Source organism: Daucus carota, chromosome 6 (assembly GCF_001625215.2).
Source record: "Daucus carota subsp. sativus chromosome 6, DH1 v3.0, whole genome shotgun sequence".
NCBI lineage: Eukaryota > Viridiplantae > Streptophyta > Magnoliopsida > Apiales > Apiaceae > Daucus > Daucus carota.
In genome coordinates, this window is record NC_030386.2 from 25,247,766 (window position 1) to 25,265,722 (window position 17,957).

General features: G+C 38.0%; 3 protein-coding genes and 1 pseudogene across 4 annotated transcripts; 2 read left to right on the top strand and 2 right to left on the bottom strand.

The window, feature by feature from the left end:
* On the bottom strand, positions 1–3,158 carry LOC108226791 (TPD1 protein homolog 1). Its single transcript, XM_017401786.2, has 4 exons — positions 2,812–3,158; positions 2,319–2,479; positions 2,014–2,112; positions 1–785 (listed from the first exon to the last, which is right to left on the bottom strand). The coding sequence occupies exons 2-4, from the start codon at positions 2,398–2,400 to the stop codon at positions 439–441; spliced, it is 528 nt and encodes a 175-aa protein (XP_017257275.1). The 5' UTR covers positions 2,401–2,479; positions 2,812–3,158; the 3' UTR covers positions 1–438.
* A 1,933-nt stretch (positions 3,159–5,091) lies between these two features.
* Positions 5,092–7,496, bottom strand: LOC108228023 (glutamate-1-semialdehyde 2,1-aminomutase, chloroplastic). Of its 2 annotated transcripts, XM_017403482.2 has the most exons (3): positions 7,200–7,496; positions 6,857–7,030; positions 5,092–6,351 (listed from the first exon to the last, which is right to left on the bottom strand). In XM_017403482.2, the coding sequence occupies exons 1-3, from the start codon at positions 7,377–7,379 to the stop codon at positions 5,284–5,286; spliced, it is 1,422 nt and encodes a 473-aa protein (XP_017258971.1). In that variant the 5' UTR covers positions 7,380–7,496; the 3' UTR covers positions 5,092–5,283. The 2 variants fall into 2 exon arrangements, with proteins under 2 accessions (XP_017258971.1, XP_063935616.1); XM_064079546.1 differs by lacking the exon at positions 6,857–7,030 and having other exon boundaries at positions 7,200–7,483.
* A 6,898-nt stretch (positions 7,497–14,394) lies between these two features.
* On the top strand, positions 14,395–15,225 carry LOC108225009 (G-type lectin S-receptor-like serine/threonine-protein kinase At4g27290). Its single transcript, XM_017399802.2, has one exon. It carries the CDS (start codon positions 14,395–14,397, stop codon positions 15,223–15,225), a length of 831 nt encoding a protein of 276 aa, XP_017255291.1.
* A 277-nt stretch (positions 15,226–15,502) lies between these two features.
* LOC108226128 (G-type lectin S-receptor-like serine/threonine-protein kinase At4g27290) lies at positions 15,503–17,756 on the top strand (annotated as a pseudogene).
* The last annotated feature ends 201 nt before the right edge of the window (positions 17,757–17,957 follow it).

Below are 17,957 nucleotides of genomic sequence, written 5' to 3' on the forward strand. Positions count from 1 at the left end.
CTATTAGTAATGATGCTGAGTAGATAATAATACAATACAAGGAAAGATAAGTATAGCGCAAAGTTACAGGAATTTGGAAAGTAGTAGCAATTCCGTTCATCTAAAAATATGTACAGGTAGGATATATCATTGTTAATTAACAAACAAAAGATTGTAATTAAGCTCTCTCCTCAAATGCTTCTATGTAAAAGGATCACTTGGTCATGAAATCAAAAGCAAGCCCAGTCTATATACTAGCTTAAACATATCTCATTACAGTTCCATATCTCAACCCCAATTCTCACAACCTGCAATTTTTTGCCAAGCAATTCTCACCATCCACATTTCCTCCGAAAGTATATCCCCAAAAAATTTAATCCCTTGAACTCATTTACAGTAGTCCGTGTAAATATATAGCTGCTATTTTATACCTCTATATATAAGATAATAATCTGGTCTCTAACATTTCATCCTTTGAACAGATAGAGGATACCTAAAACTATTGGCATATTGAAAGGTAATTACCCTTCCCACTGCCAGAGGCTTTCCACCATTGACAAGGCAATCATCGTATCTGAGACGCTTGAAGACACGCGGGTTGATGAGCCGAGCTGAGCTGAACCAACCGCAACTGAGGTGTATCCCCGAAATGTCACAGCCAGTGGAACACATATTCATAATTTCCACAGTGTAGGTTGGGATGCCACTAGGAAGAGGAGCTGTGGGTCCCTGGTAAATGGTAATATCTGACGTGGAACATTTGTCCCCCCAGACTCTGTCTGGTTCCAGTATTGTAGCTGCAGCATCTGCAGAAAGACACAAACAAGACGCCCTTTACATAAAAATGGCATGGTCTCAGTAGGCTTTAAGTAGCATTGGTTTTCACAGGCTCTGGAATCAGTTTCTTTCTTTATACATGGTCAGCTTAAATTCTGTCTTTCTCTGGACAAATTAACACCATTTTACAAGTTTCTTCACTTACACATATGAAGAAGAGAGTAGGCAGGACCAATGTAGTTCAAAACAACAAAAAGAAAGCTAATGTACTGTACATAATCTGCAGGTGCAGATCAGAATTTGAAAAAATGAGTCTTCTGTTATTATAATACTCCTAATAAGAGTCTATGAGCTGGTGTTACTTTCGAGGCAAAGTCTTGAAATCCCTAGAATACTCCTTAATGAATCCTCGTGTGGTGTGACACTCTTCACTATCCAAATCTAATCATATCTATGTCCATGGGTAGACAGACTTATCAAGAACTAAAAACACAAGTAAAATACATTCTCCTAGTTCAGATTATTTTTTAAATTGTTGAAAAATATCTGATCAATAAAAACGGGCCCCAACAGCATACGTCTTGTAGACAATCTTGTAACATTAATGCAATCAAATACTGGAAACAAACACATGAACGGTCCAAAACAAAATTTGGATTACTCAAGTAAAATGTGGCCTGTAATTATAACTCATATAACAGCAGGAAGATAATAAATATAAACAGCACATTAAAAGGTGCTCCCTCCATCCATTGAGTTATACTCCATAGGTTTGGGTCTTTGGGATTGAGAACTCACCACGCATTACAAACTCTTGTAAAATATAATTTCAAAAAAATTTTAAAATTAAATTATAAAAACCTAAAAAATTTTGCCAAACAAAGAAAAAACTCTGTAGATATGAGTGATATGGAAAGAGTATATTAAATAATTATTTACATAGACAATACATAATTCAAGAAAAATGTTATATAATGAAGGAAGATTCAGAAAAAGCACTAAATAAAAAATATAAACAAACCTGCACCAAATGAAAAACCAGAAAAATTTAAAGAATTTAAAGTATCAGCTGACAAAACAAAAAGAGACGTGCAATATCTGAGGCATGCTGCATGCACAGAGACGGCGAGGCGACAAAAAAACAGTAACAAATACGAATTCACAGATGTGCTTTCGCTGGTCCCAAACTATACATACATCAGAAATATACAGCATAAATTTCAAGGTAATAGCAGAGAGTTAGGGTTTAGACCATACCGGAACGGAGAAGCTTCCGGTGCGGCGAAGGTGAGAAATCAACGGTGGTGGAGAGAGCTCGAGATAAATGATTGAGAGATATGTCGTAATAATAGAGACCTGAAAATGAATTTAATGAGTTTCGAGTTGTTAAAATGAAATAAATGTAGAAAATAACGAGTCAAACGCTTGGAATCGAAATAAATGAGACAAATCGTAAGACCTGTTTGTTTCTCAACTGGCTCAGACATTCAACAACTTAACCAACATTCAACTAAAAGTATTGAAGAACAATTATACCGAGTCAGGAGACCGAGTTGAATCACCTGCGGGAATCGCGAGGAGGAAGACGAGTGTGATGGAGAATGCGGTGGCGATGAGAGCGAATCGTCGGAGAGTGTCCGTCATTTGAGCGAGTCGGAACAGTGAGTCAATGGAGCGTTTGACTCGGAAGGTCTAGATGATGATGAATGTGGTTGTAGAGTGCCTGTTAGATCTAAAGCAGATTAGATGAAGAAATGTGAAATGAAATGACCTAGAAAATGAGGTGCAATATAGATATTAATATATATAAGCGATTACGAAGAGTAGCAGTAGCTAGTCCTAGTAATGACTAATGAGGTAGTGTAGTGTAGTGGAAGAAAACTTGGTAAAATTGAAATAAGCTCTTGAATCAGAGTGTGACTAAACGTCCAATCAGAGTAAAATGTGAGTATATTTAAAAAACAAGTGGTGAAAATTTGACTTGGAAAAAGAGATTTACAGAGCAGTGACCACTAAAAATGGCGACGGGAGAGAGATTGAGAGAGAGAGACTAACGTGAAAAGAGATATGCAGTGGAGAGGAATGCAAAAGAGGAGGAAAAATTCCAGGGACAAAAGGAGTATTGGTTCACTATGTGCGTATAATCTGGAAGGACAGAGGAAGAATGGAGAGAAGAGAAAATCAAGAAAGCCAGAAATGATAAGACAAACGAATCATGGAAAAGGTTAAGTTTGAATGTGTTGCTTAGAGTGGAATGGAGTCGTAGAGAGTCTGTGTGTGTTTTAGCTTTGAATGATGAACAAGATAAATAGGAGTATATGGGAGAGGGAATAATAAAGCAATCAGCTCCGGAATGTGTGTTTTGGAGAGAGAGAGAGTATGTAGGAAGAGATGGAATTGAAGAGTAGTGATACTAGGGAGGTCAGGGTTTTAGCTGTGACTAGTGCACGTGGCTATGGGATTGGATGTTCACTGTTAATTTCTTTCATTCCCTCTCTATTCCTCAAACTTTTTTAAATTACTTGCACGCACACCGTTTATATCCTCCATTCTTCATACAGCAGGGTTAGTGTTATAAAAAAAATGTTAATTAAAAAATTCTTGACTGTATTTTCAATCTATCCATAAATCTCTGACAAATTTTAAAATTGGTATTGTCAAATGATTTTCCTCTCATTTCCTTATTTTTACTTGCTTATAATTTGTAAGGCTGTGATTCTGCAAATAGCGAAAACTCACAATGCATAATTTTATAAACGCGACCAGAACTGACGGGTATGTGTGTAGTTACTGCAAGAACAACAGGGGCGTGGTTGGTTAGTGGGTTTGTTTTTGGATTGGTTGCGGTTATTATCCAGAGTTTGTTACTGTGCCAGTAGTCCTGTACTCTTCCTGTAGTCCACCCTCCAGACACTTCTCCACATATTTATTTTTTAGCGTAACTACAGTACGGTTGTGGACAAATATTCATATTAATATCACCTACTTATAATTCTACTCAGAAATATCTCTGCATGTACAGTTCTCTGTAGTCCTGTAACACTGTTCCTGCAGTCCAGACTCCAGACCCTTCTAATGCATAATCGTTTTATTCATATCCAACACCCCACTGCTTATTTAGTTTAGACTAAATTTCACAGTTTGGGTTCGTTTGGTTCATCCAGTCGAGTGGTATGAGATTAGAATGAACATGCTTAACATGTTTTCTGCCCGGAATTATTGTAATATCTAAGCACTTAAGAAAATTTGTTGTTCACTTAATCTGTTTTCTGGATGCACCTACTTGGTGAATTTAGTTAAATTTTAAATATTCAGAGTGAAAACGGCAATTGTTTTGTTCAATCTTATCTGGAAAAGAATATAACAAGGTTCACTACGGTACTTAATATGTTAACCCAAAAAGGTTAGAAGTGGTTGATCGCTTTGCACCTTTCTGAAAACAGTGGTAGTAAATATAGAAAAGAAGAAATAAAAAAATGTTTCCGTAGTTAAGAATAAAAACAATGTGAAATGCAGGATGAGAATACTCCATCTACATCTACATTCTCTGTATCTGGCACCACAGCCCTCCCCTCGTGTCCATCATCACCGAGTAATGGGTTTGTTTTTGTAGACGATTTTAATGATCACTCTGCCCCTTTAGCACACTCCATTTTCTGCTACATATTCATAAGAGTAAGATATGATATTGATATAGACATCTTTGTGTTTCTATTCATGGATAACTTGATAAATTGAAATGGTCCTTTTTCCTGCACAGTACAAGTTAAATTCTAATTCACATATCAATCTATCAATATCACCGTTCCAACTTGTTCCACACTGAAATTTCTGGGATACAGAGAACCGGCACATTCATAAATATATTGAATGAACGTGAAATACAGATGTGGTTTATAACATCTGTAAATATAACTTCAAACTAAATGTAAATTCAATTACAAGCATCGATACAGATGCATAACAGACCTTTTCTTGTGGTTTATACCTGGCATCTATGATACACCGCCAGTATTTATTTCTCAGCAAACAAGCTACAATACTCCGCATGTTTCAGAATCAAAACGAACTAAATCCTTAAGAACCGTCTACAGAAATTCTAGTTTGATCAGAATTCCCGAAAACAATCACTGTCACACAAACAAATATTGTGACTTACACATGGCACCATATCAGACACATATAAGATTGTAGGTTGTAAATCTAATTTTAAGTAACTGCAAGTTCCTCGGGAAACAAACAAACCAAGTACACAAATTGTGTCCAGGATATAATGACTAGAAAACTTACAAATTTCAGTTTCCCTCCCACGGTAGAAGCAAACATTCTGCAAAATATTAAACAAGGAGAAAATTGCATTGATATTTAATAGTAAAGTTACAACTACACAGACAAAATAAACCCAACAGCCTAGGATTATAGAAAACCTAGGATTAAAACCAATATGCCTGCAGAAAGAAACTCATTACTTTTTTTTTTTTTGAAACAAAAAGAAACTCATTACTTAAACATACAGAAACCAACACACTAGAGTTGTCTTAAAACTTTATCAGCAGCTGCTATCGTCCTCTGAATATCTTCTGAACTATGTGCTAGGCTAGTGAACCCAGCCTCAAATTGTGAAGGTGCAAAGTATACTCCTTCCTCTAGCATCCCTCTGTAAAATTTTGCAAACTTGGCTGTATCGCTTTTCTTAGCATCATCAAAGTTATATACAGGCCCTTCTGTGAAAAAAAAACCGAACATTCCACTAATATAACCTCCACACATTGCATGTCCAGCATTCTTTCCGGCTTCCAAAATCCCATTGATAAGCTCACTGGTGATTTTATCCAAGTATTCGTAATTTCCTGCCTGTTTTAACCTCTTAAGAGTGTGGATTCCTGCAGTCATTGCTAATGGGTTACCGCTAAGTGTCCCAGCTTGGTACATTGGTCCGGCTGGTGCAACCATCTCCATAATCTCCCTCCTTCCACCATATGCCCCAACAGGCAGCCCACCCCCAATAATCTTCCCCAGGGTTGTTAAGTCAGGAGTGATCCCAAAGTATTCTTGAGCACCACCATAAGACAACCGAAACCCAGTCATGACTTCATCAAAAATTAGAAGAGTATCATTTTCTTTTGTGATCTTGCGGAGGGCATTCAAGAAATCAACTGTAGGGGTGATGAAACCGGAGTTTCCTACCACAGGCTCAAGGATGATTGCAGCTATTTCCCCTTTGTGCTCCTCAAACAGACTTATGACAGTTTGAATGTCATTGTATGGAGATGTTAGTGTATCATAGGTAGCTGCCTTTGGGACACCAGGAGAGTCCGGGAGTCCTAGAGTAGCAACACCGCTTCCAGCCTTAACTAAGAATGGATCTGCATGACCATGGTAACAACCCTCAAACTTGATGATTTTCTGTCTGCCAGTGAATGCACGAGCCAGACGAAGTACTCCCATACATGCTTCTGTGCCAGAGTTGACAAATCTCACCATTTCTATACTTGGTACAGCTGAGATGACCATCTCAGCCAGAACATTCTCTAGAAGACATGGAGCACCAAAGCTCGTACCCTTCTTCATTGTTTCAGCCAAGGCTTTGAGTACCTGCAGGTGTATGTTAGTTCAGGATGGTGGACTTAAAGAACAGTAAAAAAACCCAATTATTCACATATTCACAGAAGAAAAGGGGAAGAACTGTGGAAGTATCAACAGAGCAGTGTAACTTTTAAAAGGCTACAGATGTTGGTATATAAATGCGGCAATGAACAGTTTAGTTTTGCCATTTCTACATCTGCTTGTGGAACTATTATATCACAGGGTATCCAGCATTCTAATATGCCCCATTCTCAAGAGATGTCAAGAAGTTAAGGGGGCCTTTCTTAGCAAACAACAACCAGAATAACCGAATAAGATGCAGTAAAATTGAAATGTTTGCACTGACAGAACAAGAACAAAATGTTCATCCACTTATGTTATAAGGGGCGGAGAAGAACAACCACAACAATCAGGCTAGTAAAAAAAATGAAGATATCTGGCAAATTAATGGTACCTAAACATAATGTACTAGCATTCATAATTAGGAAACGGAAGCCATAAGAACGTGATAAACCTCATCGTCGGCATGACCAATGATTGCAGGCCCCCATGAACCAACATAGTCGATGTACTCATTCCCATCAATGTCCCACATGTGAGATCCCTTGACCGAGTCAATTACAATAGGCTGTCCGCCTACTGATTTGAATGCTCGTACCGGCGAATTCACACCTCCGGGCATCAATTCCTGCCCAAATTTCACCAAAGTAAATACATAAACTCGACAAACAAGACTCCTTCCAAAAAGTAAAATACTACAGTTAGCAAAAGCAACATATCCATTCATCAAACACGCAATTATATGAAGAAAACAATACAATTAGCGATGGGTATTGTATATAAGAGAAAAGGGGAACCTTAGCGGCCTCGAAGGCTTGTTTAGATTTGTCAAGAGTAAAGGTCTTCTTGTCCTGATCCACAGAAACAGACATCATTTTGACGGAGGAAGAAGAATGGCGAGTCAATGATGGAGAATAGCGAGGCTTCTGGCTCAGCTTCACCGGACACACTAAACCCAGGCTTGCTACTCCCGCCATTTCAAGAGGCAGGGGTTTGGGTTTTGGTTGAAGAAGATAAGAAACTGCGGATGAGATTTTAGATGAGATGTGATGACTGCCTTTGCAAGTCTATTTTGACAACTTCTGTACATCTACTGTATATTCACTATTTTCTCCTTTCCTAAAAATAAAACTAATTAAAATAGGGAAATGAAACAAATTAGTCACGGGCAACTTTCGAGGACCATGTTCGTTATTTATAATACATTTATTTGAATTAAAATTGGGTTATAACAAAAAAAACACCATCCCAACTATTCCTTTTTGAGGTTTTTTCATATATACACATATTAAAAAGAATTTTTGCAAAAATACTGTTATTTTTTTAAACAAATTGTAAATATACTATCTTCCAAAAAAAATTGCAAAAATACGATGGTTGCATCTGCAACCATATCCGCAACTCCTAGCAACCTTATATGCAACCACAAATACAATTTTTAAAAAAATTGCTAAAAATTATATTTAATTGCAAAATAGGTTGCAAGTAGTTGCAAGTAGAGTGCCCCTGCGGGGCCATACTAATATAACAAAAGCAACTCCAAAAGCGAACTCAAAAGAAACATTATCCCTAATTTTACATACTTGTATAACCTCCTCCTTATGTTTGAAATGCCCAAAGACCAAGATCAGGGCCAATCAAAACAAACCCTCTATACTTAGTCGCCTCCGGTTTATACTCCCATTTTCCGTCAGGGGTTAAAAGTCGATGGTGATTTTGCCGCTAGGAGAAGAAGTCGCTTTAATGGTGCGTTGTTCGATTGATGACAGGATTAGGGTTGGGTGTTGAAAAAAAGCGAAGAAGAGAGCGGCAATGATTGATGGATTTTGACATGAGAAAATAGAGATGAGAATGATAGGAGGTGGAGGAAAGAACACTAGAGAGGTGAAGTAGCGATCGTGTTCGTATTTATGCAAATATTTTGTGCAAATGTATTAATATAACGTATTTGTGCAATAATTTGAGGCAGCCGGTAGTTTTGCAAATTTTATGGCCACATGTGGGCATTTTTATGAAATTCCCTTCCTTTTTTACTAACATTTTAAACTGAATAAAATATAGGAAAAAAACCCTATATATCATAATTTTTATAAATAGTATCCAAACTATGAGAGTTGTAAGAAATGGTTTAAATATCATCTTTTTTTTATCACAAAAATATCACTTATTAATATCGAATAATCTAGCATTTTTATTAACGCCGAATAAATATTTTTAGTTTTGGAAGAATTAGGCCTAAAATCATTACAAAACGAAACTACAATCTTAGCCATATACACATAACCCCATTTTAATTCATTGCATTTATATTATTAGGGGTAACAGAGAAATCAAATACTCTAACTAATTTTTTTTTAAGATAATGGAACTTTTTTAAAATGGACATGAGACAAAGGGATTAATGTATTGCCAAAATTATAGTGTATTGTCCAAAAAAACTAGATACAATATCCAGATCAGCTCAACCTGAATGTATTAATTACACGTTAACTTGTGTCTAATCAGCTAGCCCCATTGATCATTGCCAAGCACTGCTTGAGAAAAGAACCAGTATCTTCTGGAGTAAGCTCTAACAGTGCAACTGTTGATTCAAATCACGGGATTGACTAATACAGATTCTCACATCACATGTTCAATCAGATGCTGGGAAAGCGTGTTCAGGCAATAACTTCAAAGCAAATTTCCTTACATTATATATCTTTATTATGGACCACACGGGTTAGAACATGGAGACATTCAAACCAGTGTCAAGATCTAACCCCCTTGACCTGATTGACTATACTAACCAGAGAGATATGAGAGAGATGTGAGAGAGATTTAGAGGAAGAGAGACAGAGAAAGACAAGCCAATGTTGTATTAGAAATTCGATAGCGTTACAATCACAACTCAATCCGTTATATATCTAACTACTCGTCTCCTTTCTGTTTAGATGTAACTAACTTTTAACTAATTCACATCTTTAACTCCGGTTCATGACAAATGCTCCCTCATCTGCTCAAGCTTGTCCTCAAGCTTGAAATTGAGGAAATTGGTTAGTAATGAAACTAACATCTTCCCAAGATGCTTCGTAGCTTTCCAAACCCTTCCACTGCACCAACCATTGAGTTATGTTCTGTCCCTGCCTCTGCACTTGTCTCCTTTGCAACACCCTGGATGGTTCCAGAGTTACAATGTCAGCCTCGTTTGTCTGAGGTAACTCTCCCTCCATAATGGGAGCTGGACCAACATGCTTCTTAAGTAAAGAAACATGAAAAACTGGATGCACCCTCGAGTGACTGGGTAGCTTCAAGCGATAAGCTACTGTTCCCACTTTGTCTAGCACTTTGAATGGTCCATAGAATTTTGCACTTAACTTCAGTGAAGTCCTTATGGCTATTGACTGTTGTCTATACGGCTGGAGTTTCAAATATACCCATTCCCCCACTTCAAAACTCCTCTCTGTCCTTTTCTGATCAGCATAAAACTTCATTCTATGCTGAGCTTTTGTTAGACTTTCCTTGGCAACCTGTAACACCACTTGCCTCTGTTGCAGCATGTCTTGAGCCACTGGAATTACCATATCATGTAATTCCCCCAGATTAAGAGGAACTGGCTTGTCTCCATACAGAACCTCAAATGGAGTACTTCCCAGACTAGTGTGATATGTCGTATTGTACCAATACTCTGCTAAGGACAGCCACTGTTTCCAACTGTGAGGCCTATCTCCTGTAAAGCATCTGAGATATGATTCCAGACATTGGTTCACTCGTTCCGTCTGTCCGTCTGACTGCGGATGATATGCAGTACTGAAGTGCATACTGATTCCTAGTTTTTCGAACAAGCTTCCCCAAAATACACTTGTAAAAATCTTATCCCTGTCACATACTATCGAATCTGGCATGCCATGTAGCTTGAATATGTTGTCTAAAAACAGCTCAGCCACTTCTACAGCTGTAAAAGGGTGATGTAAAGCCATGAAATGTCCAAATTTAGAAAACCTATCCACCACCACCAGAATTGTATCCATTCCCCCTGACATAGGTAATTGCTCAATGAAATCCATGGAAATGTGTTTCCAGGACTGCTGAGGAATTGGCAAAGGCTGTAACAAGCCCGGAGATGCCACATGTTCACTCTTATTTCTTTGACACACCTCACATTTCCTGATTGTTTCTACTACATCCTTCTTCATTCCTGGCCAATGAAAAATCATTTTAAGCCTCTGTAAACAAGCATTTTGGCCTGAGTGCCCCCCCCAACGCCGTCTGATGTAATGAATCTATTAAGTTTTGTCTAACCCCTCCCTTATTCCCCACACACAATTTGTTCCCTTTCTTTAATATTCCCTGTTCATACTGATACTCAGACACACTGTCATCCTGAAGTAGCACCTTCCCAATTGTCATTTTAATATCATCATCCTCCTCATAACTGTCCTTAAGTTGTTGAATCCATCGTGGCTGTACATGAGTTACTGCTGTTAACATCTCAACATTCCCCTCCCACTCTTTAATTCTAGACAATGAATCTGCAGCAGTGTTTTCCACCCCCTTCTTATACTGGATCTCGTAATCCATTCCTAGCAATTTCGACAGCCATTTATACTGCAGTGATGTGTGTAGCTGCTGCTCTAAGAGATATTTTAAGGCTTGGTGATCCGTTCTAATAATAAAATGGTTGCCCACCAAGTAATGTCGCCACCTCGTCACAGCCATTACCAATGCTAGCAACTCCTTTTCATATACTGAAAACCCTTTATTCTTGCTGTTAAATGACTTACTCAGATATGATATAGGATTTCCATTCTGCATCAAAACAGCCCCCATACCCGAGTCACACGCATCTGTTTCCAACACGAATGGTTTCTGAAAGTCTGGCATTGCCAACACTGGTTTAGTGCAGAGTGCCTCCTTCAATTTACTAAAGGCTTTTGAAGTCTCCTCATTCCATACAAACCCATCCTTTCTTAGCAGATTGGTTAATGGTCTTGCTATAATCCCGTAATTCTTTATAAAACGCCTATAGTACCCTGAAAGTCCAAGAAACCCTCTTAATTCTTTCACATTCCCAGGCACTGGCCAGTTCCTAATGCTTTCAACCTTACTGTGATCCATACTAACTCCGTCAGCCGATATCATATGCCCCAAGTACTCCACTGATGTGGCAGCAAAGCTACACTTGGATTTTTTGACATATAACTGATTATCCTGTAGCTTTTTAAGTACCAATTCCAAATGCTCCACATGCTTACTCAAATCCGGACTATAGATTAGTATGTCGTCAAAAAAAACAAGTACAAACTTCCTCATGTAAGGTTGAAATACTTGGTTCATCAATGCTTGAAAAGTAGCCGGTGCATTAGTTAACCCAAACGGCATTACTACGAACTCGAAATGCCCGTGATGCGTTTGGAATGCAGTTTTTGGTGTGTCCACAGCCTTAACCAGAATCTGATGATACCCTGCTCGAAGATCCAACTTAGAAAATAGCTTGGCCCCATGCAACTCATCTAACAACTCATCTATGTTAGGAATAGGAAACTTATCCTTAATGGTGATCTTATTTAAGTGTCTATAATCAACACAAAATCGCCAAGAATTGTCTTTCTTCCTAACAAGAATAACTGGTGAAGCAAACGGACTATTACTTGGCTTAATAATTCCACTCCTCAACATCTCCTGAACTTGATTTTCAATCTCCGTTTTCTGAGAATGTGGGTATCTATATGGCTTAAGTTTAAATGGTTGGGCATCTTGTTGCAAAGGAATTTCATGGTCAACATTCCGAATAGGAGGCAGAGTAGTAGGAATAGAGAATACCTCAGGAAATTTGTTCAACAAAACTCTGATTTCTTCTGGTACTTCAGCTTCATCTGCTTGCTGTTGTCCAGTCCCCTCTATTGTTGCTGATACTTCCTGTTTTATCTGATTTGCCACCAAACCCTGATTGTATTTCTTTAACTTGTGTCCCCTGATCAGACTTATCGAAGCATTCTTCACTGTCCCTTGTAACGTCATTTGCTCATCTTTGTTTCCTTCTGCATTCAATTTAAGATAGAGCTTCTTAAAATCAAACAACAATGGACTATATTGCTCCATCCAGTCTACCCCTACTATCATATCCCATCCTCCAATGTCCAAGACTCTCATATCAAAACAGAATGAATAATCTTGAATTTTCCATTTTACTTTAGGCACCCACTCGCTGCTAACAACCATTCTCCCATCAGCCAATCTCACTTGAATAGGCTCTCCTTTTGTCACCTCCAATCCCAATTGTTTTACTACCTCAACATTAAGATATGTCAATGTACTCCCAGTATCTACCAAAATTGTTATGGTTTTCTCCTTCAGCTTACCCTCCAACGTAATAGTCTTCCTTGCCATCTGACTAGATAATGAATTTAAAGAAACCTCTGTAACTGCCCCTTCTCTTTCATCTTCATCCACTTCTTCACACGCACTTAATATATCTTCATCTTTTGCCTCATCAAACAGCATAAAAGTATACTGTGAATTTTTACACTGATGACCTTGTCCATACTTCTCACCACACTTATAACACAAGTGGTTATTCTTTCGGTACTGAAACTCTTCCGGTGATATTTTCTTGAACATACTAGTGGTACTAATCGGCTTCTTATCCCCACCATTACTCAAGTTTTTGACCTCCTGCTGATTTGTTTCTGGCTTCTTTGTATTACCCCATTTCTCTTTACTTCCATGCTTCTTTACAATCAAATCCACAGTTTGTTCTTGTAACTGAGCAATGTCAATGGCATCACTCAAAGAGGTTGGTTTCATAAGACGAACCATGGGTTTCAATTCCCCTTTTAATCCTGAAATGAAACTGGACACAAAGTAAGACTCATCCAAATTTGCATTTCTACACAACAACACAGCCTTAAGTTCTTCAAATCTATCTATGTACTCCATTACTGATCCTTCTTGAACCAGCTTATTAAACTCTTCTTGCTCATCTACCCCTCCTTTTTTACCAAAACGTTTAACTATCGCTTCCCCAAACTCCTTCCAAGAAACTGTTTCTTTAACAAATTTATAACTCTGAAACCATGTGTCTGCTTTACCATCAAGATACATTTCAACCAAATCACACTTGAAAGAGTCTTTTACCTGATGAAACAAGAAAAACTTGTTGCACTTCCGAAGCCACACCCGCGGATCCTCTTCCCCTTTGAAATGTGTGAGTTCCACTTTGGGATGGCTGAAAGTCATTCTTCCTTGATTTTCCTTATCATCCCCTTTTTGTCTAAAATGATTCACCAAGGGTGACTGCAGAATTGGAGACTTATTCACATACACTTCTCCATCTCTTGTCGTTGTCTTCTCGATGTTGAGAGCTTTAAGAATCCCAGTCATTTTATCCTCAATCTTTCCATCAATTGCAGCACTGTACTGTTCCAATCGTGAATCACACCCAGTAACCACCGTCATCATCTGATCCATTTTCGCAATGATTTTCTCTTCCAAAGCTGAATGACTGGTCTCGATGTGTTTGTAACAAGAAACACTCACTTCGTGAATTCTGGATTCCAGTTCACGCCAATGATCATCAGTTGACTTGGATCGCGTCGTCGACGCCATCTTCGATTTCGAGAATCGACTGCGCTGATACCACTTGTCAAGATCTAACCCCCTTGACCTGATTGACTATACTAACCAGAGAGATATGAGAGAGATGTGAGAGAGATTTAGAGGAAGAGAGACAGAGAAAGACAAGCCAATGTTGTATTAGAAATTCGATAGCGTTACAATCACAACTCAATCCGTTATATATCTAACTACTCGTCTCCTTTCTGTTTAGATGTAACTAACTTTTAACTAATTCACATCTTTAACTCCGGTTCATGACAACCAGGAGATTTCACATTACAGAGAAGTGTAAGATATTCTTAAATTCTAAACCACACATAAATAAGAGAGATTTTTCCGGCATCAACAAAAACCTTAATCAGTTTCTTCTTGCTTGTCACAGGCTTGGATTATATAACGATGCAAATGAACCATTTAGTTTTATTTTCCACCATTTTGTTGATCTCCGTCTTTACAAATTCATCCCCTGTTGATGTTTTAAGAGGAGAACAAATAATAAAAGATGGCAGCACAATTGTGTCAGCAGAAGGTGAATTTGAGCTTGGATTTTTCAGCCCCGGGAGTAGTACAAAACGCTACGTGGGTATATGGTTCAAGAAAATATCGTCCGGGACGCGGACGACTGTATGGGTGGCCAACAGGGATGCACCACTGAATAACACTTCTGGTGTACTAAAGATTGATTCCAAGGCAATTTCACTTTTTAGTAATGCTAGTAGTACTGTTATATGGTCATCGAGTTATTCAAGGCCTGTCGACAGTCCAGTGGCTCAGCTGTTGGACAGCGGAAATCTTGTTATCAGGGACGAAGATGATGGCGGCCTAGAGAATTCTGTATGGCAGAGTTTTGACTACCCTGCAGATACCATTTTGCCTGGTATGAAATTTGGAACTGATTTAGTGAGGGGCTTAAGGTGGGAACATTCGTCGTATAAAAGTGCTGACGATCCATCTGCAGGAAGTTTTGTACATCGAATTGATATCCATGGTTTTCCTCAGTTTCTGTTGTGGAAAGGTTCAGAACTACATGCTAGGAATGGACCGTGGGTTGGGAATCGGTTTAGTGGTGATCCAGAACCAAAGACGAACAATATTTACATGAATGAATTTGTTATTGAGGCAATGGAGATATATTATGCATTTCATCTTCTTAATAAAAGTTCTACTACACCTATCACAAGGTTAACATTGACTCCAAATGGTAAATATACAGCGTCTGGTATGGAATGATCAGAACAAAGAATGGGTGACTTATTTCACTTTACTAATAAGTGACTGTGATCAATTTGGTTTATGTGGTCCATATAGTACTTGTGACATTAGCCGCTCTCCTAGATGCTCGTGTTTGAAAGGGTTTAATCCAAAGATGCCAGAAAAATGGGAAGCAGCTGATTAGAGAGACGGGTGTGTTCGGGTAACTCCACTAGATTGTGGTCATGGAGACGGTTTTAAGAAGTTTTCTGGATTGAAATTGCCAGACACACGACAATCATGGTACAACTTAAGCATGAGTCTCGAGGAATGCAGAAGCAGATGCTTAAAGAATTGCACTTGCACAGCTTATTCAAATACAAACTTCATGAAAGGTGGAAGTGGATGTTTGTTGTGGTTTGAGGAATTGATGGATATTAGTAGCTACACAGATGAAGGGCAGGATATTTATGTGAGAATGCCAGCTTCTGAGTTAGGTAAGGCTATGATTTCACACAGTTACACATATATTTAACTGTGAGCCAAACAGAAATACAAATGTCAAAAATATACTAGTTCTAATTTATTTTTTTCTGTAGATGAAAGCAAAAGATCCCAAGTGAACCGAGTGCTGTTCATATCAATTCCTACAATATTAACAGCGATATCAGTTTTGATCATCATGCATTTGCTTAAGAAAAGAAGGCTGAACAGAGAAAGTAAGTGCTGAGTAAATTTCTTTACTAAATTAACCGGCTGTGAGCTACTTTATAAGTATTTAGGAGAAGTATATTGTCAAGAACATTACAATACTAGTGTACCATTTGTATTTATTGCATCTCATTTCGCAGGAAGGCTAAATATAAATGAAAACCATAATCTGGATTTGCCATTTGTTGAGTTCAGAAGAATTACTCGTGCCACCAGTAACTTCTCCGATGACAACAAGATTGGAGAGGGAGGCTTTGGACCTGTTTACAAGGTTAGTATCAATTTCACAACACAGGAATGAGCTCAGTAGATTTGAAATATAAGCTGCATAATTTGTGGAAAATTTATAAATATAAATGATGAGGTAGCATTATAAAGGTGACGAAGAACTAAAGAACAATCTCAGACTAATAAAAAAAATAGAAATAGAAGTATCAAAAGAATTAATTTGCACTTGAAGGGATTGCTAGAGGACGGGCAACAAATAGCGTGAAGAGGCTGTCGGAGAATTCAAATCAAGGAATGGATGAGTTCAAGAATGAACTTTCACTGATTGCTAAACTTCAGCATCGAAATCTTGTCTCCCTTCTTGGCTATTGTATTAAGGAAAAGGAAAGGATATTGATCTATGAATACATGCCCAACAAGAGTCTTGATTACTTTATTTTCGGTACATCCCTCTTCTTGATCTTTTCTCATTTTCCAAAAACAATACTTGCAAGACATAATATTTGTGTTATCCTGATAAATTTTAAGAAAAAAAACTGCTGGTTACATCATTTAATAGGACAGCAATCTGAGCAACTACAACTGAAATATGAACAGATAAAGATTTACGCAGATTAGTGGATTGGCCAAAACTCTACAATATCATAACTGGAGTTGCCAGGGGACTTTCGTATCTTCATCACGACTCCAAACTAAGGATCATTCACAGAGATCTTAAAGCAAGCAATGTGTTGCTTGACCACGAAATGAATCCAAAAATTTCAGACTTTGGCATGGCCAGAAGCTTTGGAGGCAGCCAAACCGAAGCGAATACAACAAGGGTTGTGGGGACATAGTATGAATTTTACAACATTTCAGAGAATTTTTGTTTTCACCATGAAACTAACATGTTTCTTATGTGTCTGGCAGTGGTTACATGCCCCCGGAGTACGTGATTGATGGCATATTTTCAATGAAATCTGATATTTATAGTTTTGGTGTCATAGTAATAGAAACAATAAGTGGGATGAGAAACAGATGTTTTGAACATCCTGATCACAATCTCAACCTTCTGGGACATGTAAGCAGACTCACATATTTACGCGATAATTGTTATTTTTTCCTAAGGTAAACTGGAGACATGATTACTTATAAGGTCTGAAAATTTTGTTTTAGGCATGGAGATGTTTTGATGAAGAGAAGCTTGATGCATTAATCGACCGTGTTGGAGCCAAGTAGTCGATATGAAGTGATTCGGGTGATTCATATCGGATTACTTTGCGTTCAAGAATATCCAGAAGACAGACCAGACATGACATCTGTTGTTCTGATGTTGAATAGCAGCATTGCACTGCCCCGACCCAAGAAACCTGGATTTTTCACCGAGAGAAAACAACATGAAAATAATTGGTCTCAATACAAGCCTGGATTATCTTCATCAAATGACTTCAGTATTACGAGCATCGCTCCGCGATAGGGCTGTATATTATTATAAAAGAAATTTTGTCTGATATTCAAATTAATGCAACTGACTGTTTACTGCATTTTTATGCAATCGATTAGTTTTGATTCTCGATCGCAAGTCATTTTCGAAACAGATTTAGTTGCTATAAAATATTTCGCCTATATCAACTTGAACGCGGTGAGGCATGCCATTACAGAGTGAAGTCATTGTCTAGCCCAACGGAAACCGGTTTACTTGACTAAATTTTAAGTACTAATCTAATTAGATTAAATTAATATGTCACTAGCTAGAAAACCAAGAATCATGCATGTAATGCTCCAGTATATTAGAAGTCGATTATTTATGATAAGTAATACATTAGCAACTTGTTATTACAACATAGCCGAGG

What these genes read in the sequence shown, in the direction of transcription:
- LOC108226791 (XM_017401786.2), bottom strand. Translation starts at nt 2,400, where the DNA reads ATGACGGACACTCTCCGACGATTCGCTCTCATCGCCACCGCATTCTCC. An exon ending in CCTCCTCGCGATTCCCGCAG is followed by an intron (nt 2,113 to 2,318) that starts GTGATTCAACTC and finishes ATTCATTTTCAG; the next exon opens with GTCTCTATTATTACGACATA. An exon ending in CCGGAAGCTTCTCCGTTCCG is followed by an intron (nt 786 to 2,013) that starts GTATGGTCTAAA and finishes GTCTTTCTGCAG; the next exon opens with ATGCTGCAGCTACAATACTG.
- LOC108228023 (XM_017403482.2), bottom strand. Translation starts at nt 7,379, where the DNA reads ATGGCGGGAGTAGCAAGCCTGGGTTTAGTGTGTCCGGTGAAGCTGAGC. An exon ending in AAGCCTTCGAGGCCGCTAAG is followed by an intron (nt 7,031 to 7,199) that starts GTTCCCCTTTTC and finishes AAATTTGGGCAG; the next exon opens with GAATTGATGCCCGGAGGTGT. An exon ending in TTGGTCATGCCGACGATGAG is followed by an intron (nt 6,352 to 6,856) that starts GTTTATCACGTT and finishes ATACACCTGCAG; the next exon opens with GTACTCAAAGCCTTGGCTGA.
- LOC108225009 (XM_017399802.2), top strand. Translation starts at nt 14,395, where the DNA reads ATGCAAATGAACCATTTAGTTTTATTTTCCACCATTTTGTTGATCTCC.